At 39.8% G+C, this 25,033-nt stretch overlaps 8 protein-coding genes across 9 annotated transcripts; 5 read left to right on the top strand and 3 right to left on the bottom strand.

Moving 5' to 3' along the window:
* The first annotated feature begins 420 nt into the window (after nucleotides 1-420).
* LOC130501290 (shaggy-related protein kinase kappa-like) lies at nucleotides 421-4,088 on the top strand. 2 transcript variants are annotated; one of them, XM_056996183.1, is made up of 13 exons: nucleotides 421-591; nucleotides 1,058-1,300; nucleotides 1,401-1,493; nucleotides 1,587-1,646; nucleotides 1,732-2,004; nucleotides 2,121-2,195; nucleotides 2,450-2,506; nucleotides 2,583-2,723; nucleotides 2,815-2,865; nucleotides 2,953-3,048; nucleotides 3,340-3,423; nucleotides 3,539-3,641; nucleotides 3,766-4,088. In XM_056996183.1, the coding sequence occupies exons 2-13, from the start codon at nucleotides 1,154-1,156 to the stop codon at nucleotides 3,852-3,854; spliced, it is 1,269 nt and encodes a 422-aa protein (XP_056852163.1). In that variant the 5' UTR covers nucleotides 421-591; nucleotides 1,058-1,153; the 3' UTR covers nucleotides 3,855-4,088. The 2 variants fall into 2 exon arrangements, with proteins under 2 accessions (XP_056852163.1, XP_056852162.1); XM_056996182.1 differs by having other exon boundaries at nucleotides 1,054-1,300.
* A 174-nt stretch (nucleotides 4,089-4,262) lies between these two features.
* Nucleotides 4,263-6,954, top strand: LOC108805650 (phosphoribosylamine--glycine ligase, chloroplastic). The gene is made up of 4 exons (XM_018577582.2): nucleotides 4,263-4,648; nucleotides 4,718-5,091; nucleotides 5,844-6,374; nucleotides 6,450-6,954. The coding sequence occupies exons 1-4, from the start codon at nucleotides 4,366-4,368 to the stop codon at nucleotides 6,867-6,869; spliced, it is 1,608 nt and encodes a 535-aa protein (XP_018433084.2). The 5' UTR covers nucleotides 4,263-4,365; the 3' UTR covers nucleotides 6,870-6,954.
* Nucleotides 6,955-7,224: 270 nt separating this feature from the next.
* Nucleotides 7,225-8,552, bottom strand: LOC108805652 (uncharacterized). Its single transcript, XM_018577584.2, has 2 exons — nucleotides 7,965-8,552; nucleotides 7,225-7,613 (listed from the first exon to the last, which is right to left on the bottom strand). The coding sequence occupies exons 1-2, from the start codon at nucleotides 8,238-8,240 to the stop codon at nucleotides 7,467-7,469; spliced, it is 423 nt and encodes a 140-aa protein (XP_018433086.2). The 5' UTR covers nucleotides 8,241-8,552; the 3' UTR covers nucleotides 7,225-7,466.
* Nucleotides 8,553-10,920: 2,368 nt separating this feature from the next.
* LOC130501289 (COBRA-like protein 6) lies at nucleotides 10,921-13,240 on the top strand. The gene is made up of 6 exons (XM_056996181.1): nucleotides 10,921-10,987; nucleotides 11,064-11,143; nucleotides 11,565-12,021; nucleotides 12,381-12,525; nucleotides 12,604-12,884; nucleotides 12,960-13,240. The coding sequence occupies exons 1-6, from the start codon at nucleotides 10,921-10,923 to the stop codon at nucleotides 13,238-13,240; spliced, it is 1,311 nt and encodes a 436-aa protein (XP_056852161.1).
* Nucleotides 13,241-14,176: 936 nt separating this feature from the next.
* LOC108822958 (2,3-bisphosphoglycerate-independent phosphoglycerate mutase 1) lies at nucleotides 14,177-16,972 on the top strand. Its single transcript, XM_018596174.2, has 6 exons — nucleotides 14,177-14,403; nucleotides 14,905-15,183; nucleotides 15,270-15,898; nucleotides 15,996-16,284; nucleotides 16,387-16,542; nucleotides 16,646-16,972. The coding sequence occupies exons 1-6, from the start codon at nucleotides 14,251-14,253 to the stop codon at nucleotides 16,811-16,813; spliced, it is 1,674 nt and encodes a 557-aa protein (XP_018451676.1). The 5' UTR covers nucleotides 14,177-14,250; the 3' UTR covers nucleotides 16,814-16,972.
* Nucleotides 16,973-17,026: 54 nt separating this feature from the next.
* LOC108822957 (cell division cycle 5-like protein) lies at nucleotides 17,027-20,311 on the bottom strand. The gene is made up of 4 exons (XM_018596173.2): nucleotides 20,009-20,311; nucleotides 18,131-19,861; nucleotides 17,635-17,916; nucleotides 17,027-17,544 (listed from the first exon to the last, which is right to left on the bottom strand). The coding sequence occupies exons 1-4, from the start codon at nucleotides 20,183-20,185 to the stop codon at nucleotides 17,188-17,190; spliced, it is 2,547 nt and encodes an 848-aa protein (XP_018451675.1). The 5' UTR covers nucleotides 20,186-20,311; the 3' UTR covers nucleotides 17,027-17,187.
* A 133-nt stretch (nucleotides 20,312-20,444) lies between these two features.
* Nucleotides 20,445-22,299, top strand: LOC108821029 (U2 small nuclear ribonucleoprotein A'-like). Its single transcript, XM_018594076.2, has 7 exons — nucleotides 20,445-20,603; nucleotides 20,678-20,718; nucleotides 20,799-20,928; nucleotides 21,020-21,225; nucleotides 21,341-21,499; nucleotides 21,707-21,841; nucleotides 22,022-22,299. The coding sequence occupies exons 1-7, from the start codon at nucleotides 20,522-20,524 to the stop codon at nucleotides 22,025-22,027; spliced, it is 759 nt and encodes a 252-aa protein (XP_018449578.1). The 5' UTR covers nucleotides 20,445-20,521; the 3' UTR covers nucleotides 22,028-22,299.
* A 95-nt stretch (nucleotides 22,300-22,394) lies between these two features.
* On the bottom strand, nucleotides 22,395-23,927 carry LOC108822304 (aspartyl protease AED3-like). The gene has a single exon (XM_018595346.2). The coding sequence runs from the start codon at nucleotides 23,881-23,883 to the stop codon at nucleotides 22,525-22,527; it is 1,359 nt and encodes a 452-aa protein (XP_018450848.1). The 5' UTR covers nucleotides 23,884-23,927; the 3' UTR covers nucleotides 22,395-22,524.
* Nucleotides 23,928-25,033: the final 1,106 nt, after the last annotated feature.

The raw sequence follows: 25,033 nt of genomic DNA, 5'->3' as shown, positions 1-25,033 counted from the left end.
TCCAAATAAACATCCGAAATTAAAAACCATATTCAAATAAATTATTTAAATGAAACATTTAAATAACTATGAGCTAATACAATTTGAAAAAAAAAACAGAAGAAAAATTAGAATATATTCTCAATGTAAATGCATGTCTAATTCAACTGAAATCACTGTATTTCTCTCTTTTATCCACAACAATAGTTGAAGATCAAAAGTTTAAAAGATCGTGTTACAACTTTTTTTTTAATTAGGTAGACTGAGGTTTGAAAATTGCTTATTAATGACAAAAATATTGGCCAATAAAAAAGGTTTCTCTAAAATACACCACCCCACTAAGCATTGAAATAAATTAAATAATTTTATAATAACAGACTATATATAGAAAGATTAATACCAATCAATACTTGATTAATGATGAGCTGGCCTTCCATAATCTCACTTTGGTTCAAAACGGTAGTAGTCACTCCGTATATTTACACAGAAAAATCTCAAAGGGTTTAGCTTTTCATTTACATCTCTGATCAAGTCATCAACACATGGTGTTGAAGAAGCTTCAATCCGAGAAAACGATCTTCAAATGCTTGATTTTGGTTCCCGTTCTTCGAGGTGATCATCGGTCTTCGCTCTCTTACCGTACTGATAATCGCTGCGAATCTTTTGAACTGTTTCACTCCTTTATTCTCTCAAATGTACTCTTTGGATTTGAGGGTTCTTCTGGGTAGCTAGCAACTGTTTTTTTGCTGATGATTCTCTAAGCTTCTTACTTGTTGAAAGTTCCAATTTTTTTTTTTTTTCTTTTTAAGACAGACATTGTCGGTTACTAATCAAATCTGATCGGTCTCAATTCCTGGGGTTGTAATCGCCACTAGTTGAAAAGTTTTCATCATTTGCTTCCAGAAAGTTCTCAACTTTCCTGTTCAATTGACTATTTTCTTTTAGTGTGTGATCATAGACTCATAGCGAGTGATGTAGGCTTTTGACCTTAAGAGTGTGCTGTCAGAGAAATATATTTTAAACCTCTCCATGAGTTTGTAATATACCTTTTTCTTTACCTTGAACTTCCACTAGGTAGGTAGATCGGTTCTTTGATTGAGATGGGACACCTAATCACTAAGGGTTGTGATACCACCATCAAGTACTAGAACGTGCTATCTTCAGAGTACATTTAATGATGGCTTCTTCTGGATTGGGAAACGGAGTAGGCAGTTCGAGATCTGCCAAAGGTGTAAAGACCTCTTCTGGTTCAGTCGATTGGTTGACCAGAGATTTGGTTGAGATGAGGATAAGGGACAAAGTAGTGACTGATGATGAGAGGGTAAGTCATGTATTACTGAGTCAACTGTGTTTAGCTTTACACCTAACTGTATTATAGACTTGGTTGCAGTCTTGTGAGATTTTTTTTTGTTATGTTGCAGGATGGTGAACTAGATATTATTGATGGGGCTGGTACTGAACCTGGCCATGTGATTAGAACCACAGTCCGTGGACGTGATGGTCATTCAAGACAGGTTGGATTGTTATGGCAAATTGTATGCATAAAGTGGTACCCTTTTTTTTTTTATCAAACTCTGTCTGATATAGTTGTGTATCTGAAATGACAGACAGTGAGTTACATATCAGAACATGTAGTCGGTACTGGCTCGTTTGGCACGGTTTTCCAAGTAAGTTAAATTATAACATACCTGGATGATACCTTACTATTGATCTGAGTCCATTCCCCCAAGCATTTATGTTTCCTTGTGGTAGGCCAAGTGTAGGGAAACCGGGGAGATTGTTGCCATCAAGAAGGTTCTACAAGACAAGCGTTACAAGAACAGGGAGCTTCAAATTATGCAGATGCTAGACCACCCCAACGTCGTTGCTTTAAAGCATAGCTTCTTCTCGAGGACAGATAACGAAGAGGTTTATTTGAATCTTGTCCTTGAGTTTGTGCCTGAGACCGTTAATCGTGCTGCAAGAAGTTACAGTAGAATGAATCAGCTGATGCCATTGATATACGTTAAACTCTACACTTATCAGGTAACTATTTTCCTTGTTTTGACTTTTGAACATTCTGTGTAATGAACTTTTCAGACTGATAATTTTTGGGCCTTCTCCAAAGATTTTTTTGACAAGTTTCTGTTAACTGCTTACAGATTTGCAGGGCGCTTGCTTACATCCATAATTGCTGTGGTCTTTGTCACCGTGATATTAAACCTCAAAACCTGCTAGTAAGCTCATCTGTACCTCCCCGTTTCAATAAAAATTTATAACAGATGGCAGTCTCTTTGCTGTGGCCTTATTCTCTTGAATTAGTTTCTAGTTCCTGAGTTCTTTACCTCTACACATAGGGAATACAAATACAGTGATGTATACTCTTTACATTTGATAATGTCATAGTAGGTTCACATTTGATAATGTCATACAGTGTCTTGTTCTAAATCAGCTGCATTTGATTTTGACTTTTAGATATGTTGTTGTGCAGGTGAACCCACATACGCATCAGCTAAAAATCTGTGATTTCGGGAGTGCAAAATTGTTGGTAAGATTTATTAAAGCAGTTTTTAAAGATATATTTGTAGGATATATAACAAAAAAAAGGACTTATTCTGCTTTAGGTGAAAGGAGAACCCAATATATCTTACATCTGCTCCAGATACTATCGTGCTCCAGAACTCATTTTTGGCGCCAGCGAATACACAACTGCAATTGATATATGGTCCACTGGTTGTGTGATGGCTGAATTGTTTCTTGGACAGGTTAAAGCAAAAGCGTTATGATTTTTTGTGATAATCATTCTGTTTCTTTCCCTCTCTTACGTCTTTGTGTCCTCACTAACTTGTCGTACAGCCTCTGTTTCCTGGTGAAAGCGGAGTCGATCAGCTTGTTGAAATCATTAAGGTAGACGTCTATTAATTATTCAGAAGTGTATTTTAATGTACTTAGAGATCTTGTTTTCTTACTTGGCTCTTTTTATCTCTCACGCAGGTTTTAGGTACACCAACAAGGGAGGAAATCAAGTGCATGAATCCAAACTATACAGAATTTAAATTCCCCCAGATAAAACCTCACCCTTGGCACAAGGTATACCTTCTAGTGTTCATGATTTTCACCTACCAGAATATTCTTTAATCAGTTGTTTTGTTGGTAAATGTTTATTGGTCTGGTGCGTGTGATGATTTGGATTAGCAGTATGCGTAAGAAATTTCAACTCCTAATACTGTCATTCATTATAGTTGAAAAAAAGTTTGGCTACATTCCTTATTGATTGTAGCTTCAGTCCTTGATGAATATTTGTATCTGGTTAAAGGTGGTCTCCAGGATTTAATGATTGTTGCTGCATGAGTAATCTCTTTTTTTTTGCTTTATCATCAGGTCTTCCAAAAACGTTTACCACCAGAAGCGGTTGATCTTCTATGTAGGTTCTTCCAGTATTCCCCTAATTTGAGATGCACAGCTGTAAGTGATCCATGGTTTTGTGCCCTTCCTTTGCGTTGAATACTTTCCTGTTGATTTGGTATCTAAGTTTATAAGCACATTTTATTAAATGGTATATTTTTTTTTGTTTTTGTAGTTGGAAGCATGTATTCATCCGTTGTTTGATGAGCTAAGGGACCCAAACACTCGTCTTCCCAATGGCCGGCCACTTCCTCCGCTTTTCAACTTCAAACCTCAAGGTACACAGCTCCCTTTCTTTTCTTGTTGGACCGTTTCCATGAAGAACAATTTGTTGTGAATGAAGTATTATATTGTACTCTATATGAGAATCTCGTGGTGCTTCATTCGCTTTATGTTCTGTAGAGCTATCTGGCATCCCTTCTGAAATAGTGAACCGGCTTGTCCCAGAGCATACCCGTAAGCAGAACTTGTTCATGGCATTGGACGCCTAAGCTCACTTGATATGGGTGTATTTGGAGCATGCAGAAGGCATTTTTTACACCCTCTTGGTCTTGGCTTTTGTTTATCTTAATCTAGTGAGTTGTTGTTCTCCTTTTTTTTTTGCCAAATGGATGGTTGTCTCAGCATGTAAATGTGATGGTAAATGTTTGATTTCTAAATATTTGTTTTGAAGCTTCAAAGAACAAAATAGAAAGAACAGAATCAAACAAATATTTTTTTTGTGATTCTGAAAGATTTTTAATAGAATTTACATAAAATTTAACAATATAATTTTTTTGTCAACCCAATATAAATTAATTTATGGTATGGTATATTCATTTATTTTTTTATAAATAATGTAAACACTGAGAAAAAAAAAAGTAAACAAAAACAAATAAAACAAAAGAAGGGATCAATCGACTGTGTTAAACCCTTGTTGAGCGACACTGGTCTGAGTCTAAAAGACTCTCAAAGACTGCAACTTTAACTGTCTCTGTGTTTCTTTTTCATCTCTGTTCCGACATGTCGTTGTGTACATCTAATCTCCATCCTTCATCTTCTTCTTCCATCAATCTCTTCTTCAACAATAACACCTCCCCAAAACCCTTTCTCAACTCTCTCCGATTCGCCACCTCTACTTCTTCTTCCTCCTCTGTCGCTCCCCTCAAACTCTCTTCCACCAATCACACCCTTACCTCTCGTTTCCTTTCAAACCGAATCCAAAGCCGCCAACTTTGGCTTCGTTGCGCCACGTCAGAGTCCGAACCGTCTATCTCAGTTGTTCCCGGCGGTAACGGCGGCGCTGGTAAGCTCGCTTTCAATTGATAACGTTCATTGAATTGTGTGCTAACTTCGTTTCGGTTTCTTTCTGCAGAAGAGAGAGTAATAGTTCTCGTAATCGGCGGCGGAGGGAGAGAACACGCCCTCTGTCACGCCTTGAAACGCTCTCCTTCCTGCGGCTCCGTGCTATGCGCTCCCGGAAACCCCGGCATCACGAGCTCCGGAGATGCTGCTTGCGTACCTGACCTCGACACTTCAGACAGCTCAGCTGTCATCTCTTTCTGCCAGAAACAGAACGTCGGTTTAGTGGTTGTCGGTCCTGAAGTGCCACTTGTCGCCGGTCTAGCCAACGACCTGGTCAACGCCGGTATACTCACCTTTGGACCTTCTTCTCAAGCTGCTGCTTTGGAAGGTTCCAAGAACTTTATGAAGAATCTTTGCCACAAGTACAGTATCCCTACTGCAAAGGTTTGCTTCAGTCTTTTTTTTCCTAAGGCTCTTTAGATGATTATGAAAAAGAACTTCCTTCATATAAAAAATGAAAAAAAAAAACTTATTTTGATTGGATATTGAACTTTGTTCTTATTCAGTTACCATAAAGTTTCAAGCTTTGAAGAAGAAGCACATTGGCTCAACTCTTAGGTATAGGTCCTGGTGTATCTAGCCTAGGATCTATACGTATCAGATTCTGTTATAAGTTGGTTAGAGACAAGTTATGTGGAATAAGGATTATTGCAGTTATGTAGGTTTGCACTTAACATAAACTCCATTTTTGATGTGGCTAATACTATTCAAATTGTATTCAAATTGCAGAAGAACTTACTTTGATAGGATGATAGTGAACTTTGTCCTTATTCAGATACCATAAAGTTTTAAGCTTTGAAGAAGCTCAACTCTTAGCTTTAGGACTTATGTATCCTCATTCCTCACCTAGGACTAAATGTAGCAGACTCTGTTATGTGTTGGTTACAGAACAGTAATTTATTAGCAGTTCACCCAATGTTCTAGAAATCGATAAGCGACAATTCAACCTTTTACAGGGGATTATTGATTATACGGACTCCTAGACCTATTTTTTAAAAAAGAAAATCCAAACAAATATTTTTGTTTAGGTCTTAGTTTAAGCGCCTAAACCGATTTTTAGAACACTGAGGTTACTGTTATGTAGGTTTGAACTTAACACAAGGATTCCATATTGATGTAACTGAATTTGATTGCAGTATAAAACATTCTCTGATGCATCTGCTGCTAAAGAGTACATTCAAGAGCAAGGGGTACCGATCGTGATCAAAGCAGACGGATTAGCAGCAGGAAAAGGAGTCACTGTCGCCATGGAGCTAGAGGAGGCTTTCGAAGCTGTTGACTCGATGCTGGTGCAAGGCGTGTTCGGTTCCGCAGGATGTCAGGTGATAGTGGAGGAGTTTCTGGAGGGAGAAGAAGCTTCCTTCTTTGCGCTCGTGGATGGAGAGAACGCCATTCCTCTAGAATCTGCTCAGGACCACAAGCGTGTTGGAGATGGAGACACCGGTCCGAACACTGGAGGGATGGGAGCTTATTCTCCTGCACCGGTTTTGACCGAGGAGCTGCAGGATGTGGTGATGGAGACTATAATCCATCCTACTGTTAAGGGAATGGCTGAAGAAGGGTGTAAGTTCGTTGGTGTTCTGTTTGCTGGTCTCATGATTGAGAAGAAATCCGGTTTACCTAAGCTGATTGAGTTCAATGTCCGGTTTGGAGATCCAGAATGTCAGGTGATGGAGAAAAGATAAACCGGTTTAGTCTCTTGGTTTTGACTCTTGTTTCTAATTCTTGATTTTTAAACACAGGTACTGATGATGCGTCTAGAGTCTGACTTAGCCAAAGTTTTGCTAGCGGCTTGTAGAGGCGAGCTAAAGGGTGTGTCGCTGGACTGGTCTAAAGATTCAGCAATGGTGGTTGTAATGGCGAGCAGAGGCTATCCTGGTGCTTACGAGAAAGGAACCGTCATCAGAAACCTTGAAGAAGCTGAGAGGGTTGCTCCAGGGGTGAAGGTTTTCCATGCGGGGACGGGTCTTGATGAAGAAGGGAACGTTGTGGCGAGTGGGGGACGTGTTCTTGGTGTCACGGCTAAGGGTGGAGACTTGGAAGAGGCGCGAGAAAGAGCGTATATGGCGGTCGGAAAGATCAACTGGGCGGGAGGTTTCTTTAGGAGTGATATTGGTTGGAGAGCGCTTCTACAGAAACAACAAGTAGGTTCAAAAGAGTGAAGAGAGAAACTTTTGTTTGTAATGTTGCGCTTGTAACCAATTGAAATCTTATTATGATAATAAATTCACCAGGCTTAAGGGTAAACATTTTCTAAAGCAGCCAATAGGCTCTCTTTGTTGCTCTCATTAAAAAATTCTGACAAAATCATATTTAAGGTTTCAAAACATTGGAAATTTGATCCGCAATAATGTTTTAATATATCTTTGATGATTTATATAGAGTTATCTGCATGTATTAGTTTATAAATGTTTATATGAAATAATATTACATAAAATTGATATGGTAAGTTAGATTATAGATAATGTATAAGTTTGTTTAACTACATAATTTTTTTTGTTAAAAGGGAATAGAAAAAATACGTCTTGTTGGTTAAATACATAATTCTTTATGCGAGGTATTATGTTTTTGTTGATATGGACAAAATATTAATCAACATAAGTTATTCAACTATACAACGATTTATACATTGATAACGTAAGCATGTAACAAAATAAAAAATAGCGAACTTTCATTGGTTGATCAATCTCTTCTTAATGCACCTTAAACCATTTCAACAGGTTTAACACTAATCCACTAAATGAGTCAGAAAAAACGAGTTATACTATCAGAGATGCTAGAGGTGGAGAGGTCAAGGAATGCATGCCTTCCCTTCCACTAGGTAAAGGAGCCGGTAAAGCTATGTGCGACGGCAGATTCTTTCCCGGCATCACTATCGATACATCCACCGCCATGTTCACCGGAACCTATAGTTAATGTCAAAAACTTTAGCACATAAAAATTTGGTTACTCATACTGGTTACTCATGATACACATAGATACACAATTTGGTTAATTTCTGCTTATTCTACAAGAAAACAAAGAATAAAGGCACAACTTGAGCCCTGCTTTTCACTTTACAATCTATTTATTTTGAAAAAAATGTTTTCATTTCCAAACTTTTTTGCATCGAAAGCAAAACAATTTTATTTTTTCAAAAGATAAAGAACTAATACTAACTGTGGCAAGTTAATGCGCTTTGGCTTTATTTAAAAAGAGGATCTAAACATTCTTTTGGGAAATGCTTTAACAACTTTTTTGGTTTGTTTTGTTTTTACCATGGATGCTTGATTAGCAAGTTTCTGGAACAGAGTGGACCCATCATCTCTGCTCTGGTTATGTCGTTGTCTGATCCCTGGATGTGGTGAATCAAATGTTGAACTCTCAGGCCTGAAGAGATGTTCGAAGATGGCCATTATCAAGAACATGGCGATGAGTATCGCCGTAGCTACGAATCCAAAGGAGATCGCACTCATAGACGTAGAAGATCTCCATGGCCCTTCACTCTCTCCATCTTTAGCACCGTAGATGCTCCACGAACTTGACTCGTTCATTTTTTCCTTGTTGCATGCGAGCTTTTGAGATTTTCTGTGGTTTTTGAAATCGACTGGATTCTCTTGGTGTGGAGAATTTAGCTCAGAGATATGAACACTTTCAAACTCTCTCCTCTTCCTGACAATAACACAAATAAAAAGAAACAGAACAAAGGAAACTATCACAAGAGCAAACTCACAACTCTAGAACAAGAAGTTAAAAACTGAGAATCAGAAAATTCAATAGGAATACAAGACTTGATATATTTTCACGTAATCATCCACAGTGTCAGTTTATTATTTCTCTGTTTGTGTGCGAAGGAAGTGAAAGGAAGAAACAAAACCCACTCTCTTCTGTGTCATTATGTATAAATTTATCTATTAATTATGTGCCTTTAAAGTATGAAAATGAATTAACAAAGAGTTAGCTAATTAGTTGGTATAGTCGGGGAGCATAAAGCATAAAATAATGTAAAGAAAAAGCTTTTATATATGTTTCTTTACTTCTTTCTAAAACTGTCTCTCTTTATTAATTGAAATACACACGATTTGTTGAATACATATTCGTTGTCTGCTTTACTAGCTATCTTATCAACGACAAACAAAAAATTCAACTATAAAAATTGAGGATGGGGCCTTCGTGTTACATAAAGAACAACAATAAAGAGAGCCTATTGGCTGCTTTAGAAAATGTTTACCCTTAAGTCTGGTGAAATTATCATAACAATATTTCAATTGGTTATCAGAATTAAGAAAAAATGATGCATAGAAATAAACACGTTTTAGTTGTTAACTCATTAGCTATACTTATGTATGTAATCTACTTGCATTGCATGAAGAATTGAAGATATATAAGTGATTCATCTACATTACGAGCTTTTATGTCAGTAATCCTTATGTGAAATTGAGTTCTATACCCAGTTCGAGTTGCTCACACCGTTTGTGATGCTACAAATCTCGTCCAACAATCACATTGGTCTCTACAAGATCCTTCATGAAGCTTGGCAATTGAAGTTATGTGATTTATCTATCTTAAGTATTTTAAACTCTTGTTTAACCACCAAGTTGGCAGTTTGTAATGATAATGGAGCTGTAAAAGCTCTGAAAGCTCTGAACTATTGTAGGGTTCTTCAAGTTTAAGTAATGGAGAATATGTTTGCACAAAAAAAAAAATAAAGCGAACGTTCTTGTTTCTTTCCCGTCTGCAACCTAAAGTTATTTTTATTAAAGAAAAAGTGCAACAACTAAATTCTCTTTGTGTTTCAAAAAAAAAAAAAACTAAATTCTCTTTATTTGTACGACAAGCAATTTGAGCCTTAAATATATAGCATACCAAGATAAATCAATAAAATAAAAACAGTCTTCTTTATAAGAAATTATAATATGTTTAAACTCGCATGTTAAAGGTTTTACTTTCCATAGAAATAAGTTTAAACATACACTCACGAAATTATGTGTATGTATAGTCACCACTCACTAGTTCTTTTAACCATTTAAGAACTCTATCCAATAAAACTTAGAGAAGTTTCCAAAAAAATCTAATAATATGAAATATCATCATGAGTCATGCAGTTTGAAAGTTTATCACTGGATTTCGTGTAACGCATATTTAAATCGAAACTATTTGGTTGATAACATCAAGGAACAAGAAATTCCTTATACTTTATGTAGTGTCACACACACTATGAAGAAAACTATCACCTAAAAAGTGAGCTTGTTGTTAACTATTGTATTGTATTTTTAACATTTACACCCAAAAAAAACTATTGTATTGTATAATGGCACTGAACTATGCATGCAAACAAAGTGCCAACCTAGGTTACCTAACCGATCAAACTTACTGAACCAACTAAACCATTAACAATCCTATAAATCGAACCAAACCTGATCTTCATGTTTTTTGTTTGTATCCTTAGCAAAACTGATACTGTAATTTCGTTAATCTATTGACGGCCCATTACCGTAGAGGCGTAGACTATGATTTGTCTCTATGTTATTAATGATAACCGGAGAACCGAGAAGTCCAAAGAGAGCGTGTGGAAAGGCTTTTCTGATGTTTGACACTCATGAAGAACGCATCTCTTTCTGACACATTCTTCTCTAGTTACAAATCTCATCTTTGTTTTGTATAATTGTATGTGAAGAATTTGAGGCTTATTATCGTAATTTACAGAATGGTTTATCTTTCAATAACTAAAAAGTAGTAAAACCAATGCTATCATAGAGAGAAGAATCTGTTCTTTCTAGATTAATCCATGACCATACGATTTACAGAAAATAAAAACTTAAACGTAAAGTAACATAACATTTCAGGAAGAAGAGAGAACGTGAAGCGTTGTATAGTCTCTCTCACACTTGTAGAAATAATAGCTGCCATCCACCAAAGTACACCTTTGATTTTTGTACAAATAAGGCAAACCGAGTTTAGTTTACAGCTAATAGCTAAATAAAAATAATAGTATGTAAAAACCCAAAATAGAAAGAAAAGAGTGAAGAGTGTTCACAAATGCAGAACTCTCTGTTCAAGCACTAAACAGTCACTGAACCACTCCTTTGCTTTAAATATCTTTTTCTCTTAAACATGGAAACACGAGTTGTCACACGTAACTCTTGAGATTTCGACCTCTCTCTTTCTCTTAGCGAGAAAATAAAACTTGTTTCTTTTCTTTTTCAGTTTGTTCATCATTTGTAATACAAAGACATGAGTGCAATGCTAAATCTTTTGTTTGCAGTCACTACCATCCTCTTCACGATCTCACCATTCACACGTAAGTCTTTTTTTTCCTTGAAATGTAACATTGGATTTGAGTTTTCTCACTATGATTAGTGATAAAATGGTTGCAGATGGGTACGACCCCTTGGATCCAAATGGTGAAATGATCATCAAATGGGATCTTCTTCATTCATCACCTGGCCATCACACAGTAAGTTTTCTTCTTTCTTGTTATTTCCTCTGCATAGTTTTTGCTGAGTTTTGTTTTGTAAAAAGATTGATTATTATCCTGGTAAAAAGATAGTGTCAGAAGACCCTTTAACAAAAAAATATAGTGTCCGAATCTTTACGTTGAGAGAGACCAAGAAGTTACTCAAACGTTTGTTTTGTTTCCTGCAAAGCTGGATATAAATTTACTTGTAAATTGACTGTGTCAACTATATTATCGTTAAAACTAGCAAATCTGATTATTATTTCTGTGTGCTTCTCTTCACGTTTTGTGATCTAGTAATATAGTCCTTGTTGAAAACATATTCAAATTAGGTTTGATCTATAAATTTCCTATAAAATGATTTCTTTAATATTCTATTATATACACAAACGCTTTGGAAAATTAAAAAAAAATGTTACAGGTACTAGTAAAAATAGAGAACAAGCAAGAGTATCACCACGTGGAGAATCCAGGATGGAAGCTGAGCTGGCATTGGGTAAACAAAACAGTGATATGGGACATGAGAGGAGCTGAGACGACGGAGCAAGGCAACTGCTCAGCCTTTGCCTCCAGCGAAACCCTCCCTCACTGCTGTCTCAGGCGACCAACCATCGTCGACCTTCTTCCCGGAGCTCCTTTCAACATGCAAGTCTCTAACTGCTGCCGTGGAGGCGTCTTGACTTCTATGTCTCAGGACCGCATCAACCACGTCTCTGCTTTCCAAATGACCCTTGGAAGCTTTCCTGATGACCCTGGCGAGTTCATTATGCCTTATGATTTTGATATAGGTGTCCCTGGTTATACCTGCGGCAATGCCACGTCAGTGGCCCCTACTAAGTATATTACTGATAAGGGTCGACGCAAAACACAAGCTCTAGGTAAAAGAAATCCATATTCTTCTTGCTAAATCATTCTTGCTATTTTCTATGGACTTTACTAGAGTTAAAGATGTTAAAATGGGTTTAAAGCCTGCAACCCTAACAAACCTCGTATAATAGTATTGACCTGTGGTCCATTTATCATATGTGAAAATAAGTTGACTTGTTGAGGGTTGGTTAATTTACTCTCGGTTATTTAGCGGGCATGTTTATTCAGTAGGCACGTCCGTTAAAAAAAAGTATTATCCGTTTACTATAAAATTACTCATACATTTGTAAGTGTTGTCTGTAAAAATGTATGTACCCGTTTAATTCACTTGACATACATTTGTGGTGTTGTGTGTTTATGTTGAGAGCAGCAACATGGGAAGCAGAGTGCATGTACTCTCAGACTAAGTCATCACAATCACCAAAATGCTGCGTTTCACTCTCTGCTTTCTACTACCAAAACATTGTTCCTTGCCCTACCTGTAGCTGCGGCTGCCCGAGTTCAAATTGCGTCAAGTAATTATCAGTGTTTTTATATGCCTTGTGTCCTAAGAAATATCCCTGACGTTTTTTTTCCTTGCCCGGCTGGTTCAGGTCTGGTGTGGTGCCGTCACTTTTGGAACAAGAACATGATCCACATGAGGAAGCCTCGCCTGTGGTGCAGTGTACGAAGCATATGTGTCCCATACACATCCACTGGCATGTCAAAGTGAACTATAAAAAGTATTGGAGGGTTAAGATCACAGCAACGAATCTCAACACGATGAAGAATTACTCTGACTGGAACTTAGTGGTGCTTCATCCAAACTTGAGTAACGTTACAAAAGTCTTCAGCTTTAACTACAAACCCATGACACCTTATTCCAAACACATCAGTAAGTAACTTCTTATTTATTTCATTCAAATTATTACATCTTCTAAGTCTTGAACTCTTCTTGGGGTGATTTCAGATGACACAGGGGTGTTTTGGGGACTGAAGTATTACAACGATGTATTGATACAAGCTGGAGAGACTGGGAATGTGCAAACAGAGATATTGCTAAACAAGGATATGGAGAACTTCAGTTTCAAAAACGGTTGGGGTTTTCCAAGGAGAATCTTGTTCAATGGAGATGAGTGTGTTATGCCTTCTCCAGATGATTATCCGAGGCTGCCCAAATCTGCTTCTTATTCCTCTCGTGATTCTAGCTTTGTGACATCCGTACTATGTTTTCTCCTTTTACTTGTTTGATTGTAACGTTTTCATTTGAACCTGCACTGCTTCAGGCCTTTTAATGAATAACGCCTTGATAAATTAATAAAGAAAATTGAAATTTTGCATGATCAACGCCTTCTGTTTATCAGTCTTGAAATAAAAAGATTCAGACATCATGGTAACATTAACTAGATCAGGATGATTCACGCTTGTCCGGCCAAAATGAATAAAGATAGCGTATATCTAATGACTAATGTTAATCCAGATATTTATTATAGCATAGAAGAAAACCCAAGAAAAGCTAATAAGCTATATGTTCATATTTTTATTCAAACAAGTACTCTTTATTCCCTAATCCATTATATGCTTGTTATTTGCTTAATCTTTTAAACTGAAAAATGGAGATTATATATTATGGTTGTGCCATGGAAGCAAAGCTAATATTGCCTATTTATAATTATTGAATCCTTGAAGTAAGTAACAAGGTTTCTCCAAATTACATTTTTAGTCAAAGAGAAAAGGTAAGTAACAAAAAGGGTAAGTAACAAGGCAATATTTTTCAAGTTTTTTTTTTGACAAAAGCAATATTTTTCAAGTTAAAAAAGAAAAAAGTTATTTTCCATTCATTTAAAAAAAAAGAAATGGAAGTAGAACAATAGGACCAATCAATAAACGTTTTCAGAAACTATTTTTCCTTATTCTTTTCACACTACATTACAATATGACGATGTCTTTTTTCCCAAATAAAACATTTAAAAGAAAAAAATGGTAATTGACAAAAAAAAATGGTAAAGTAATACAAGAGAGTATCTACAAAGATCCGTAACCACAAAACAAACAAACAAAAAGGAAAATAAAAGAATATTCGGAGCCTCTAACTATTATATTTGCGTGAAATACAAGTGGCCCATTAGTCATTACGTGGGCCCATCACCAGACTTGGCTCTTTTTAAAAGCCGCCCCTTGCTCCTCACCAAACACACTTCTCTCTCCCAGATCTGTCTCAAACACCTCTTTTTCCGATCCAATCTCAAAACCTCAGAGCTATGGCTACCAACTGGAAACTCGATGACCATCCCAAGCTCCCCAAGGGCAAGACCGTCGCCATGATCGTCTTAGATGGCTGGGGTGAATCTGCCCCTGATGAGTACAACTGCATCCACACCGCTCCCACTCCCACCATGGATTCTCTTAAAAACGTATGTACCTTATAAACCCTATACTCTTGGTTTATTAGAGTTAAATCAAACTGTAAATCCGGTTTAATACAAACCGTGGTTAACTAAACCAGTTATGAAAACTCTTATATGTATATAAGTCAAAGCTATTGTAACAAAGAGTCTGACTAGTGCTTCAAATTTTCTCCAAACCGGCTGAACCGGAGCGAAAAAATATTGATTATCGGTTTAGTTTCGGTTAGAAATTCAGTAGATTAATATTTTAATTAGTTTTATTTTCTTTTTGAAAAAGACTATTTATTTAAAATAAATTGGTGATTGATTTCTTACATTTAAGGTTTAAAGTTAGTTATTGATTTTTTTCACTGAAAATTTGGTTATTTATTTTGTGAATTTACAGTGTAGGAGTTAATTATTAATTTATTTCAGTTAAACTTTAATTATAAAAAAAATAGATTTTTATTTCTTGCGTCAGGGTTTAGGGTTTTATTGAACTTTTACTAATCTTCACCTTGTCTACAGGGACGTCCTGATACATGGACGTTGATCAAAGCCCATGGAACAGCTGTTGGACTCCCTAGTGAAGACGATATGGGAAACAGCGAGGTTGGTCACAACGCTCTCGGTGCTGGTCGTATCTTCGCTCAAGGTGCTAAGCTTTGCGACATTGCTCTTGCTTCCGGCAAAATCTTCGACGGTGAAGGTTTCAAGTACGTCTCTGAGTCTTTCGAGAAGAACACTTTGCACTTCGTTGGTCTTCTCAGCGACGGTGGAGTCCACTCTCGTCTCGACCAGCTCCAAGTATTGATCTTTTCTAGCAACACTCTTTTATGCTTTAATTTATGTCTGATTGTTGTTTGATTGATTAAGACATTTTGTTTGTGTAGTTGCTGATCAAGGGTTCTGCTGAACGTGGTGCTAAGAGAATCCGTGTCCACATTCTCACTGACGGTCGTGATGTTTTGGATGGTTCGAGTGTCGGGTTTGTGGAGACTCTTGAAGCCGACCTCGCTAAGTTGCGTGAGAACGGTGTGGATGCTCAGATTGCTTCCGGTGGAGGTCGTATGTACGTTACCTTGGACCGTTACGAGAACGACTGGGGTGTTGTGAAGCGTGGTTGGGATGCTCAGGTGCTCGGAGAAGCTCCCCACAAGTTCAAAAACGCTGTTGAAGCTGTCAAGACGCTGAGGAAGGAGCCTGGCGCTAACGACCAGTACTTGCCTCCGTTTGTGATTGTTGACGAGGCAGGGAAAGCCGTTGGTCCTATCGTGGACGGTGACGCGGTTGTCACCTTCAACTTCAGGGCTGACCGTATGGTGATGCACGCCAAGGCGCTTGAGTATGAGGACTTTGACAAGTTTGACCGTGTGAGGTTCCCTAAGATCCGTTACGCTGGTATGCTTGAGTATGATGGTGAGCTAAAGCTGCCGAGCCGTTACCTTGTCTCTCCCCCGGAGATTGATAGAACCTCTGGTGAATATTTGACTCACAATGGCGTCAGTACTTTTGCTTGCAGGTTCTTAAAACTTCTCTCCTCCTTTATATTGTAGTTGTTTTGCTCATTAGTGGTCTATGTCTGGCTATAATATATGTCAATGTTGTATGTGAAACAGTGAGACGGTCAAGTTTGGGCATGTCACATTCTTCTGGAATGGAAACCGATCTGGATATTTCAACGAGAAACTGGAGCAGTATGTTGAAATCCCAAGTGACAGTGGAATCTCGTTCAATGTCAAGCCAAAGATGAAGGCTTTGGAGATTGCTGAGAAGGCAAGGGACGCAATTCTAAGTGGCAAGTTTGACCAGGTGCGAGTTAACTTGCCAAACAGTGACATGGTTGGACATACGGGTGACATTGATGCCACTGTTGTTGCTTGCGAGGCTGCTGATGTTGCTGTGAAGGTACTGTATTTTTTTTATTTATAAAAGTTCATTCTTTATGATATGAGTGAGTGAGTGAGTGACTCAGTTCACTATTGTTGTTGCCTGGTTTGATTTTTGCAGATGATCCTAGATGCAATTGAACAAGTGAAAGGTATTTACGTTGTAACTGCTGATCACGGAAATGCGGAGGACATGGTTAAGAGGGACAAGGCAGGGAAGCCTGCTTTGGACAAGGAAGGGAACCTTCAGATTCTAACCTCTCACACTCTCAAGCCAGTAAGTCCATAATCTATGTGTTCTGCGCTTTTACAATAACTTGATGTGACATTGGACTATACTTGATGTGACATTGTGGATACTGATTTAAATTGTGTTACAGGTGCCAATTGCCATTGGAGGTCCAGGATTGTCTGAAGGAGTGAGATTCCGTAAGGATCTGGAGACACCAGGACTTGCGAATGTAGCTGCTACCGTGATGAACCTCCACGGATTTGTGGCTCCCGCTGACTACGAGCCCACCCTCATTGAAGTTGTGGAGAAGAACTGAGAGCCTTCTTAGCTTTTGAAGAGACGGCTGAAACTCTGAAAACTATGTTATATTGTTTTCCATTTAATAAGGTTTACACACAAGACAATCATTTTTGATGTTGCCTTTTGGCCACCGAACACATTGATTTTGGTTTAAATGACAATCAAGCTTTTTCTTTATGATCTCTAGAGAAAGCATACAGCAGAGTAGTATCACCTTTACAATCTATAGTATTCAATCAAATTTCTTGACCATTAAAAAGCTGCCAAAGCATACAACAGAGTAGTATCACAACCTTTACAAAGTCATGACTCAAATAAAACTTGAACCAATACAAAGTCTTGCGTCTCCTTAAATTGGAGACAATACAAAACTCAAGTTCTGACAGATGTTTAGACAGAAGCTTCCGTGGATATGGCTACGTCCTCTTCGTCTCCAGTGGCTAGCTTGGCTTCTTTTAGATTGTGAGAAGAATCTTCAACGTCCGCTTGTTTCAATGCTTGTGCTCTGAGCCCGACCATTATCTCTTCTGCTTTTTCAAGCGTTGACAACAGTTCCCCATAGCGCGCTTGCAGTTTCCGCTCTGTCTCCTTTTGCTTTACCACTTCTTCCTCCAGATTCTTCTTTCTGAAAGATGCAGCCATCTCTTCTTGCCTCTTCAGTGCTTTAAAGCACTCTACTTCTGTTCCACCAATCTCAATCTGCTTCAGACTCGCCTCTATTTGGCTCCACACGGTCTCTGCCCTTTTCTGTCAAATTGAACGAATAGTAAATCATTAAATACTACACCAAACTTAAGAGCGACCGTACATTAAATACAGTAAGGACTGTATTTATACCTCATGACCCTTTGTATAAGTTTTATACTTGGCCTTCATGTGTTCTGCCTTCTTCTCATCCTCCTCCATCTTTTTTCTCGCATTCTCCATCTCGGCTTGCAAAGCCGCAACTTTCTCTGCCTTCACAGCAACACTCGAGGGCCCGTAAGCATTTCGAGTGGGGAAGTACATGACATCCTTCACGCAATCGTCGTGAGCTTTTACGAAATCGTCAAGGGTCTTGTTCTCGTTTCCCATTGCCACGCAAAGAAACTGCGCCTCTTTCTTTACCATTTTGTCAGCCTACCATAGATTTCATGGAAAGTTTTCATTAGAAACCCCCCTATATCGTATACCAGATTAAAGATGTTGCTTCAAACCCATTGTGCATAATATCCATCAAGCAACCTATCCATAAACCAAGAGAAAACTAAGGACTCTAAAGGTAGTTCAACTAATAAATCAACTAACCAACAAAAGTAAACTGAGATAAGGAAGATATTATTCATATTCATACCTCTTCGAGTTCATTTTCCTCAAAGTCTTCAATTGCAGTCACTTGAGAACCAGAACTATTAGCACGGTTTTTAACTCCCTTCTTTTTCTCAGTTTTCTCATCAAGAGGATACTTTGCATTATCATGCTCCAGCAACTGTAGAAGCTCCTTCCTTACCAATTCATCTGCAACCTCTTCTGGAGTAGGAGGAACGACGGAACTTTTGTCTCCGCTGGCTGAAAGCAATGAACTCCTAATTAGTTCCAACGAAGCTGCTGGAGGTCTAGGAAGATCTCTCTGCAACACCTTGGACCTTTTCCTAAGCAGAGTCTGATGTCTTGCTTCCTCCTCAGCCTTTTCCCTAGCTATCTTGTCCGACATGTCTTCCTCAATTTTCTCTTCTGGCTCTTCACTTTCTTCTGGAGGAGGTTGTGCAACTATATGGTACTCGTTCCTTGGCTGAGGAATCCCAGTAAGTCCAGAGCGTAAGCTCCTTCTAGCTTCCTCTCGTCTCTGCCTCTCAAGTTTAGCGCTCTCGTGCATGTCCATGTCTTCATTAATGTGAAGTTCATCCCTGAACGGAGTACCTCTGGGTGTCATAGCAAAAGAAGACCCATCCCTTGATGGCGTCAAGCCAATTCTGGGAGTAAGGCCAGCAGCACCAGGAGTCATCGAAGGAGTCATTGAAGGAGTCAGCATCAGATTAGGCGTTTGAATCTCTTTCTTCCTAGGAGTAACCCCAGTAAAGTCAGAAGGGTGCAACTCAGGATTTTCTCCTCCTAGCAAAGGCGTCTGAGAATCTCTCAATCTAGCCAGATTTTCTGCTTCCATCATAATAGCATCACCTTTACCAGCAGGAGTTCTTTGCGGCGTCCTCATGGGTGTCATCCCCTGCCTTGGTGTTTGCGAGTAGTTTGCCAAAAGCGCACGAGTAGCAGCACTGCCTTCTGTCAGCTCCTCATTCTCCGCAAGAAGGTCACTTGCGTACCCCATCTTTGCAATTTCCTCCAACTCGTGATCTGAAATCTGCGGTGGTGGTAACATCAGCTTTGACCTCTTCCTAACAGCTTCCGGATCATTCAGCTTGTTCGCTTGCAATATAGCTGCTGGAGCATCCTTCCTCTCGTTAATCTTGTTCCTCGCAACATCTTGTCTGCGCAACTGCGCCTCCACATCAGCTCTTCTTTTCCCTTCAAGCTCCTCAATAGTTGTCGGAAACTTCACTTGATCAGCAGGCCGATCTTCTTCACCAGTGTCGTAAAACCCCGCAGGCGCTCTCTTCTCAAACGGAATCTCCGCATTATAATCAATCCCTTTCCGCTTCCTATTCTTATGCCTTCCACCAATCCCAGCCGCCTTCAACTCTCTCCTCTTCTGCAGAGAAGCAAGCCTCCTCGCTTCCTCGAGTTGCTTCTCTCTAGCTTTCCTCTTAGCCTTCTTCCCCCTAGTGTTAGCCAATCTCGCCCTCGCTTCAGAGAGCATTTCCTTCTCGTCTTCGTCCATATCCACCGGATCAGGACGAGCAGGCTTCGATTCAGGGTTGGGATCGATCTCACCGGGACGCAGCTTCCGTGGATCATCCGCTGCTTCGTAATTCTCGTCCTTAGTGCACGCTGCGTCGAGAAGCTTCTCATACCTCTCAAGGCACTGAGACGGTGTACGCCCCACGATGGGAGCGATGGTTCTCCACTGAGTAGGTAGAAGCTTTGCAAGATGTAGAAGCTTCTCATCTTCTTCTCTGGTCCATTCAGTCTGCATCAAATATTATTAAACTCAGTTTCTAATTTCAACAACATCATAAAGGCATACACTTTCTACTAATTTCAGAATCAAATCAAATACATTTCTACAACTAATTAATCAAATCAATAATTCAAAATGCAGACACCGCTCACTAACCTTTTTGATAGAGGGATCGAGCCATTCGTACCAACGAGCTTTACACTGTTTGGCGGACTTGCGAACGAGGAGAGACGAGATCCGAGCCCATTGGTTCTTGCCGTACTTCATCACGGCGGCTTTGAGGATCTCATCTTCGGTGTTCTTCCACACACCTCCCTTGATCATAATCCTCATCTTCGCTCAACAGATTTTTGACACAACGCACTCAAATTCAATGGTGTGTGTGTGAAGCTAATGCTCGGGCAAATCGGTGGAAAGACGAACAAGAGGAAGCGAGATAGAGAGAGTAACCGTAGATTAGGGCTCGAAACAACGAAGAAGAACAGTTCCAATCGAACTTCCACTCTATAGTCCCTTTCGGCCATGGGCCAGCTTAAAGAGCCCAATATTGGACTTAAATGGGCCGAGTGATAATATCAAAGAAACATCTGCATCTTCGACGCTGTTCTCTATTTCTTCTGAATCCGAGGAGCAGAGAGCGAGAAGCTGTAAAACCCTAGAAGTAGAACAATGGTGAAGCTCACAGCTGATTTGATCTGGAACAGTCCTCACTTCTTCAATGCCATCAAGGAGCGAGAGTTGGAGCTAAGAGGTAAACTTATCATCTTCCCCCCCCAATTACCGTTCCAAGGTTTTCGTAACCCTAATCGCACCTTGTCTCTGCAGGCAACAAGATTCCTGTAATCGAGAACTTGGGTGCTACCGAGGTAACCTCCCTGTTTTGATTTCTTATGTTGAATTGATTTTGATAGGTTTGGTATTGAGCTTGTGTTGTTTTTTCTTACAGGACCAGTTCGATACAATAGATCTGTCTGATAATGAGATAGTTAAGCTGGAAAACTTCCCACTTCTCAACCGGTTAGGGACTCTGATTGTAAATAACAATCGGATCACTCGGATAAACCCTAACATTGGAGGTAAAGCCTCCCCCTTTTCTGCGTGTTGTAGTAAAATGTGAAATTTGAAGTCATTGTGTTGTGTTTGTTCTATGGTTATTTTTTTCTGCAGAGTTCCTACCGAAGCTGCACACTTTGGTTCTTACGAACAACAGGCTTGTGAATTTGGTTGAGATCGATCCCCTTGCCTCCATTCCGAAGCTTCAGTACCTTAGTTTATTGGATAATAATATCACCAAAAAGCCGAATTATCGCCTTTATGTGATTCACAAGCTTAAATCGCTTCGGGTACTGGATTTCATTAAAGTCAAAGACAAGGTGAGTACCGTCTTCTTGCTTTAATCACTGCTCATCTTTGTTGTATCTCAAGTTTCACAAGAAGCTAACCATACTTAGACCCACCATTAACCGGACAATCATTGTTTCCTAACAGGAGAGAGCTGAAGCTGCGGCTTTGTTTTCATCTAAGGAAGCAGAAGAAGAGGTTAAGAAGGTATCTCAGCAGGAGGTTCAAAAAGTGTCGGATACTACAGAAGATGCAGAGGCTCCTAAAGTTGTGGCCCCAACACAGGAGCAAATTTTAGCAATCAAGGTGCGATTATCTCTTAATGAGAACATAGTTTTTTTCAGCAGACTAGCATAGGAATTGTTTCCTGGGGGTCTCGATCAGGAGAGAAACTGGAAAATAGATAGGACATAGCATTATTGGCTGATTTATTTGGTTATAAATATGAAGTAAGTAAAAGCTCTGTGTTTGATTTTAATATTCGTTTTTTTTTTCATTTCTGTGATGTTGCAGGCTGCAATTATCAATTCCCAGACGATAGAAGAAATTGCCAGACTCGAACAGGCTTTGAAGTTTGGTCAGGTTCCTGCAGGCCTGATAGTTCCTGATCCTGCATCTGGTGTTAATGACGGTTCTGGTCCTATGGAGGTAGGGTTCTTATAGTAAAACTTAACTCCTTATTCTATGAACCTTTTGGTTTTAAAGTTGGTAAACATGCTTTAATATTGGTTTGCTTGACTGGTTCATTGCTGCTGTTTTTGTATTCAGAAAAACATTTGCATGGGATGCATTATGTGCTAAAATCTCTCTGCATTTACTGTATTTCAGGAATAGAAAGTGTAGCTACTGCTCGAATGCTCAAATTATCGTCTGACAAGCTTCACGGTTCTGTAAGGTTTCTGTCACTTCCTTAGGAGAATTTGTAATGTACTTCTGCTCAAGAGCATCTGTTTTGAACCGTTGAAAAGAATGACAAAAGAAGATTGTAATCTTTAACCTGCATTTGCAGAGAGAGAGAGAGAGAGAGAGAGAGAGAGAGAGAGAGAGAGAGAGAGGCTGCACACAGATTTTACCAATGCTGTTTTTGCATTTTAGTTTCTTCTCAATTTATCTTGCATCTCGATGATCAATGTAATTTACTGAAAAACTTAACTAGAAAAGAAACTTGGGGAAGTGACTTTTCTTGGAGTTGCAAGCCGAAAATCAACAACATTCATTAATCTAGATGACTTGCCATCTAGCGGATCTCTTATTTAAGAACCCTTCACTTCAAATTCAAATAAAATCGAACAAATAAGGCAAAATAGAAGAACGATAGATACATCTCTCCCTTAGTTGCATGCCTCAGTAGCAATGCCTAGGCGGGAATTAGGAACATCAAACAAGATCCTCAGATTCTGCTGCTGGAGATTCGCGATCACGTTCAGAGCAGCGTTCGCGTTCAGCGGTATCCCCGCCATCGACAGACACGCCAGCGTTCCCGCGCTGCTGTGGATGAGCGTGTTCTCCACGGGCAGCTTGAGATCGAGCGACGTCATGTGAAGCGTTACCTTCGGCGCCAAGTTATCGCTGTCCGCCGCGAAACACGTGTCGAACGCTCCCAGCGACGAGAACGGGCCTTTCACCTGGTTCCTGAACTCGTCTCTGATGGCCTCGTAAACCGGTTGAACGAACCGGGTGATTACTGTACCGGAATCGATGATCGTACCGGCGCCGGAATTAGAGTCAAACGTCAAGTAGGTAGGGTCAACGGGAATTTGTGTCCGACCGACGCTCACTCCGGTGAGATTGACGAAGTAAAGCGACGGACGGTGAGAGCTACGGAGGAGCGGGGTGTATCTGATGGATCTCGGCTGGCCCATCGGGCCCAGTTTCAGCGACCCGGAGAAGTAGAAGGACCTGAAGCTAGGGAGGCAGTAGGAGAACACGCCTGAGTAAAGCGACGTCGTTTGGGAGATTAACGACGTGGGCCCGCGTCCGAGGCCCATTAGTCCTTGCGGTGGTAGAGAGTTCCCGGAAGCGGAGTTGATGCAGCCGAAGGAGAAGTTGGAGATGACGTCGGAGGCTAACGTCAGCGTGTCTTGGACGAGCGAGGCGGAGAATGACGAACCTCCGCCGTAGGATTGGTTGAAGGAGCAGACGGACGGTGGCGATGACGAGGAGGACGGGCACGTGAGGCCACGTGCTTGCGTGCATTGTGAGGTGGAGCAAGAGACGGTTGAGTAGGTGGAGGAGGAGTTCGGGTTGAAGTAAGAAGTGTTAGCAGTGGTGGAACAGCCCGAGCAGCCGGTGCAAGGGAGCCATACGGCGTCGTTGCTGGTGTCTAGGACCATGAACATGAGCTGAGGAGGAGTGCCGAGTCTTGCTCGGACGACGTAGTTGCCGGTGTGGAGGAGCTGGTTGGCGGAGGCGACGGGAACGGAGGTTCGGTTGGGTTTGTCGGCGACGAGGCTGGAGAGGTAGGCGAGGCGGTGAGAGTCTGCGGAGGCCATGTGGAGGACGGTGTCCATGACGGAGGTGGAGGTAGGGTTTGCTGCGAAAGGTGAGCATCTGGCGTTAACGGGGATGATCGAGAGATCGTCGGAGCCATCGGGAGCGGCGGTGGTACATGTGTCACGTGTGGCGGTGGTAAGCGTGGATGGCAAGAGAAGGGCTAAGAGGAAGAAGAAATGGAGAGTTGAGGAGGCCATGGTTTTGAGATAATGTGGTGTTTTGTGGATATAAGATAATTTTCTTTGAAATGTGTTATGTATATATATGGCAAAAGTGATATCGCAAAATACGAAAATGTCCCTGAACGTCGAGGTGTGGTTGGTGGATCCGGTCAGGTCACTCCTATCTGGACTGGCAGGCAGTACTTAAATGATCATTTCACGTGAGTGATTAAAAAAGTGAATGCTTGATTTTTCTTGGTGATCTGCTCAATACTATAAGCTTTAGTATTAATTTGCAGTTTTGCTCATATTGTACCTTATGTAAATTTAAGCTTGGAAGCTACTAGACAAGTTTTCATTTTGCAGGAGTTTCAAGTTGCATATGTGTTGGCACCAAACCAACTAATTCTTTGAGGTTTTAACACACACTTTTGTGAGTTTTAACTCGAAAGCTTGAAATAAGATAGGAGTCACGAGGGGACAGAGTTTATATGTGGGGAAATTGCCAGAAAGTCAGTCAGGGACCCAAAGACATTGTTTGCATGTGAAGTGAAGTGAGTTTTTGGATAGTGATAATTAAAAGAAGAAAAACGAACCAATTATTTTGCTGCCATATCATGACAAAACTCTTAACAGTCTGTTTATTTTTGGTTCTTATTCCATTCTTTTTGTTCGGTTGCGACGAGCGAGCTATACACGTTCACTCCTAGACCTAGTGGTTGTTTTCTTTAATAGAATTTATGTTGTTTGATAATCTATTAGTGCATTTATCTTTAGTTACTTGTAAATTTACAGAACATCCGATATAAGTTCATTTTACAACTTTATTTTGGAATCATCAGCACGATTTTATATGAAACATCATCCAGTGTCACCGTAACTTCTTAACCAGTTTGTAATCAATGAAACCTTCTCATAAGTCATGAGAGGAAACCGTAAGTTATTAACATTATTTCAGTTACATATGTTTTTGTGGATCTTTAACGTGAACTATCAACACTAGATAAGAAAAAGTTTCACAAAAGTTGTAATAAAAGAAAACAGTCCATAGTTATGCAAGTCCGTGAGCATCCCTTATCGTGTTGTAATGGAAAAATCGACTATTCCTCTTTCGTCTTTCTCTCTCATGGTTTGTTCACGAGCCATTTTAACATATTTTGTAGTGCTGAAGAAAATGTCAAAATTA

The sequence above is a fragment of the Raphanus sativus genome, unplaced genomic scaffold, assembly GCF_000801105.2.
Source record: "Raphanus sativus cultivar WK10039 unplaced genomic scaffold, ASM80110v3 Scaffold0150, whole genome shotgun sequence".
NCBI classification, from domain to species: Eukaryota; Viridiplantae; Streptophyta; class Magnoliopsida; order Brassicales; family Brassicaceae; genus Raphanus; species Raphanus sativus.
The sequence above is the reverse complement of the archived record's forward strand: the minus strand, read 5'-3'. Positions and strand labels throughout refer to the sequence as shown.

Coding starts and splice junctions, on each gene's coding strand:
- LOC130501290 (XM_056996183.1), top strand. CDS start 1,154: ATGATGGCTTCTTCTGGATTGGGAAACGGAGTAGGCAGTTCGAGATCT. Junction 2,005..2,120: donor TTAAACTCTACACTTATCAG/GTAACTATTTTC, acceptor AACTGCTTACAG/ATTTGCAGGGCGCTTGCTTA. Junction 3,642..3,765: donor TTTCAACTTCAAACCTCAAG/GTACACAGCTCC, acceptor TATGTTCTGTAG/AGCTATCTGGCATCCCTTCT.
- LOC108805650 (XM_018577582.2), top strand. CDS start 4,366: ATGTCGTTGTGTACATCTAATCTCCATCCTTCATCTTCTTCTTCCATC. Junction 5,092..5,843: donor ACAGTATCCCTACTGCAAAG/GTTTGCTTCAGT, acceptor ATTTGATTGCAG/TATAAAACATTCTCTGATGC. Junction 6,375..6,449: donor TTGGAGATCCAGAATGTCAG/GTGATGGAGAAA, acceptor TTTTAAACACAG/GTACTGATGATGCGTCTAGA.
- LOC108805652 (XM_018577584.2), bottom strand. CDS start 8,240: ATGAACGAGTCAAGTTCGTGGAGCATCTACGGTGCTAAAGATGGAGAG. Junction 7,614..7,964: donor TTGCTAATCAAGCATCCATG/GTAAAAACAAAA, acceptor CATTAACTATAG/GTTCCGGTGAACATGGCGGT.
- LOC130501289 (XM_056996181.1), top strand. CDS start 10,921: ATGAGTGCAATGCTAAATCTTTTGTTTGCAGTCACTACCATCCTCTTC. Junction 10,988..11,063: donor CACGATCTCACCATTCACAC/GTAAGTCTTTTT, acceptor AAATGGTTGCAG/ATGGGTACGACCCCTTGGAT. Junction 12,885..12,959: donor ACCTTATTCCAAACACATCA/GTAAGTAACTTC, acceptor GGGTGATTTCAG/ATGACACAGGGGTGTTTTGG.
- LOC108822958 (XM_018596174.2), top strand. CDS start 14,251: ATGGCTACCAACTGGAAACTCGATGACCATCCCAAGCTCCCCAAGGGC. Junction 15,184..15,269: donor CTCGTCTCGACCAGCTCCAA/GTATTGATCTTT, acceptor TTGTTTGTGTAG/TTGCTGATCAAGGGTTCTGC. Junction 15,899..15,995: donor GTCAGTACTTTTGCTTGCAG/GTTCTTAAAACT, acceptor TATGTGAAACAG/TGAGACGGTCAAGTTTGGGC.
- LOC108822957 (XM_018596173.2), bottom strand. CDS start 20,185: ATGAGGATTATGATCAAGGGAGGTGTGTGGAAGAACACCGAAGATGAG. Junction 19,862..20,008: donor TCGATCCCTCTATCAAAAAG/GTTAGTGAGCGG, acceptor TATTTGATGCAG/ACTGAATGGACCAGAGAAGA. Junction 17,545..17,634: donor CTTATACAAAGGGTCATGAG/GTATAAATACAG, acceptor TCAATTTGACAG/AAAAGGGCAGAGACCGTGTG.
- LOC108821029 (XM_018594076.2), top strand. CDS start 20,522: ATGGTGAAGCTCACAGCTGATTTGATCTGGAACAGTCCTCACTTCTTC. Junction 20,719..20,798: donor AGAACTTGGGTGCTACCGAG/GTAACCTCCCTG, acceptor TTTTTCTTACAG/GACCAGTTCGATACAATAGA. Junction 20,929..21,019: donor GATAAACCCTAACATTGGAG/GTAAAGCCTCCC, acceptor TTTTTTCTGCAG/AGTTCCTACCGAAGCTGCAC.
- LOC108822304 (XM_018595346.2), bottom strand. CDS start 23,883: ATGGCCTCCTCAACTCTCCATTTCTTCTTCCTCTTAGCCCTTCTCTTG.